Source organism: Etheostoma spectabile, chromosome 15 (genome assembly GCF_008692095.1).
Source record: "Etheostoma spectabile isolate EspeVRDwgs_2016 chromosome 15, UIUC_Espe_1.0, whole genome shotgun sequence".
NCBI lineage: Eukaryota > Metazoa > Chordata > Actinopteri > Perciformes > Percidae > Etheostoma > Etheostoma spectabile.
The window spans coordinates 30,004,348-30,007,200 of NC_045747.1; the positions used below are offsets into that span (position 1 = coordinate 30,004,348).

The 2,853-nt window shown below is 41.8% G+C and overlaps 1 protein-coding gene across 1 annotated transcript in view; it reads right to left on the reverse strand.

Moving 5' to 3' along the window:
- engase (endo-beta-N-acetylglucosaminidase) overlaps positions 1-2,853 on the reverse strand; it is a 13,540-nt gene that overhangs the window by 9,702 nt on the left and 985 nt on the right. The window contains exons 2-5 of the mRNA XM_032538638.1: positions 2,311-2,390; positions 1,998-2,199; positions 1,002-1,150; positions 744-898 (exon numbers count right to left, since the gene is read on the reverse strand). Coding sequence (XP_032394529.1) covers positions 744-898; positions 1,002-1,150; positions 1,998-2,199; positions 2,311-2,390 — 586 coding nt within the window. The remainder of the gene's footprint in view (positions 1-743; positions 899-1,001; positions 1,151-1,997; positions 2,200-2,310; positions 2,391-2,853) is intronic.

Genomic DNA, 2,853 nt, shown 5'->3' on the forward strand with positions numbered 1-2,853 from the left:
GGGATATTACCTTGTTTATGTATAAAACGAGTATATATATATATACAAATATATTTCAAAATAAAATACTTGTGGTGACTTAAGTCCAAATTATAGTTTAATAACGTATACTTTTTTAATCCCACAAGAGGAAAACAAATGTTTTCACGCTGTTGTTTTTACACACATTACACATCTAAATGGAGAGATGCAGATGGGGATTTGATGCCTTTCTCAAGAGCACATTGTCCAGCTACCAGTCCACCCCCATCCTTTGGCCTGTATGGGGACTTGAACCTGCAACCCTTCGGGTTCCCAACCCAACTCCCCTACTGACTGAGCTACTGCCACCCATCAACCTCAGCAGCACAATGGGTGCCAGGGCTTTCTCCCACCCTGCACCAACTTTGAAATTCACATCCGATATTAGACTACATGACAGAATTCAAAACAAGCTCTTAGAACTCATGTTTTTAAACCAGCTTACTCACTTCAACTGCATCTTATTTCATATCAAACTTGACTCGTTGTGCTATGCTTTGTAGCTCATTGTAGGTTTTATTGTTGCTTTTTGTTGCCAGTGATTTTGAGTCTCTTGAAAGGCGCCATTAAATAAAATGTATTTTTATTATTACTTGGTAAGTTTAATTTTTAACTTACCACACTCATCGTTTTGTAATAACTAAGTATCTTATTGTACGACATACCTTATGGGCACACTGTGACTCTACTCTCTAGGCATATTGTGGTGAAGTCAGACTCACACTGAGGGGGTTCTCTATGTTAATGAGCCAGCCATCGAAGCCGTAACAGTAGCTGATCTGGACCAGTTTATCAGCCACAGCCCGGTACGACTCCTCGTCTTTCAGGAAGGCCTCGCACACCGCGGCGCCATCGGTCCACTCCGTGATAAACGTCCCTAAAAAACACAAGGAGATTGTATGCTTGAAAACAGGAAGCCTGATTTAGACATAACTGATTGCTAATTAAGATACCCCATATTTACCCCCCTTTCCACTCACCCAGAACAACGACTCCATGTTTGTGTGCAGCATTGGTCCACACAGCGGGAGGAATTGTCACCATTTTGTGTGTGAAGTAGTTAAAGATATCGATGTACTGCCAGTGGTAGAAGGCATATGGGGCCTCTGCATTTGTCCCCTGGGCAAACCTTAACAACAAGGAGAGCATGACAGCATTATGGTACATGGACGTGACTGCAGGTACATGTTAAACAGTAATATCTGTGAATTATGGTATCTTAACTCTAGAAATCTTAAAGCTGAATCAGGGAAGTGAAAAGTGTTTTTGTCCTCTCTCACGCGTTATGTATTTCCGTTAGGTTATACAGCAGGATACGCAGGGAAGGGAGTAACATTCAGCTCATCAGATGTTTCCTAACAAAATAAAGATGGTGCTCATGTCCCGCATCTTGAGTCTTTCGAGGACGAGTCTCAAGTCAAGTCTGAATTCACTTGAACGCGACTCGAGTCCGAGTCACAAACTCGAGTCCCCATCTCTGCCACATACTTCGGACCATGAAATGTACACTACCTACTGTCAATATAGCACCGGGAAGTGCCAGAATATCTGGTGAGGATGAGGGGGGTTACACCCCCCAATAATCCAAACTGGGCTTCTTTTTTTTTTAAAGTTTTGGTTCATTCTCAATGTTTTTGTCACTTTTTCCAACATTTTTGCATTTACATTTTCCAGATTCATTTCCTTTTCTTTGTGACAATTTTGTTGATGGTTAGTTTAGTTTTTGTCAAGGTTTTTGGGATCATTTTTGACGTTTGTGTTCCTTTTTAGAGTTTTTTCCCAACGTTTTTGCCGCTTTCTCCAATGTTTTTTGACGCTTTTCCTGGACATTTTGTTGCTTTTCAAGTTTTTTAATACACAACCTCAGCCTTAACCCCCCCTTCCAGTGAGCTGGAAAGTTGTGTAGATTATTAAAAGATCAGGGAGAGTAACTTTAAAACTTTAACTTCTATTCAGCCGTGTATATGCACCCATACCGGTCATCTAGGTAGCCGCCCATCATGTCATGAGACACCAAGGTCCGACGTGGACAGCTAGCCAGAGGAGGCTCCCGAGGTGCCAGAGGGACTGCTGCCACATTAAAGGGGTTCGCCTCGTTTCGTTTCCATGACAACAGCTCCTCCAAAGTTTGAAGACCACAGCTGATTGGTTCGGTGGTGTCGGCGTCGTAATGTTCGGCTGAGAGGGAGAGAGGAAATGAGATGCCCTGCGCTTGGATCTCCACACACCGAGACATTAAGCTCTGCTCAGACTGTCTCAGACTGAACCCGTGGTAACTGGTCCACTCACCTGGCAGCGGTGAGGGACGATACCTGACGTCTTCATGGACACTGCTCGAACCCATTGGTTGATCCAAACAAGACTCCAACCTGGTGAGAGTACAAAGTGGCAAGGTGAGACTGAGCCAAAGGGCATCCACTACAAATTTGATGATGTAATGATTCTGATGAATGAGTATTTAAAAAAAAAAAATGATTGGCCATTATAAATGCCAATACCGATAGATTGGGAAATGCCTAATGTCGGCCGATAATATCGACCCGCCAATATATCGGTCGGGCTCTAGTGCAAAAAATCTTTATTTGTGTAAAGAAAACTAATTATTCCCCTATATTGTTGACAATTTTCTGCATATTCAAAACATCAAGTGTCCCAAAAATTGTTTTTTTTAGGAATCCTGTACATCTCAACAACAAATCTGTTAGACAATGTGGAGGTTAAAGCCAGAAGTATAAATCTACATAAATATATCTTTATTGTTTTTCTCATTCCTATAACTTTTTGATATTAATGAGCGTCTGTTACATTCAAGCCGTTGCCAAATGAGTTGCT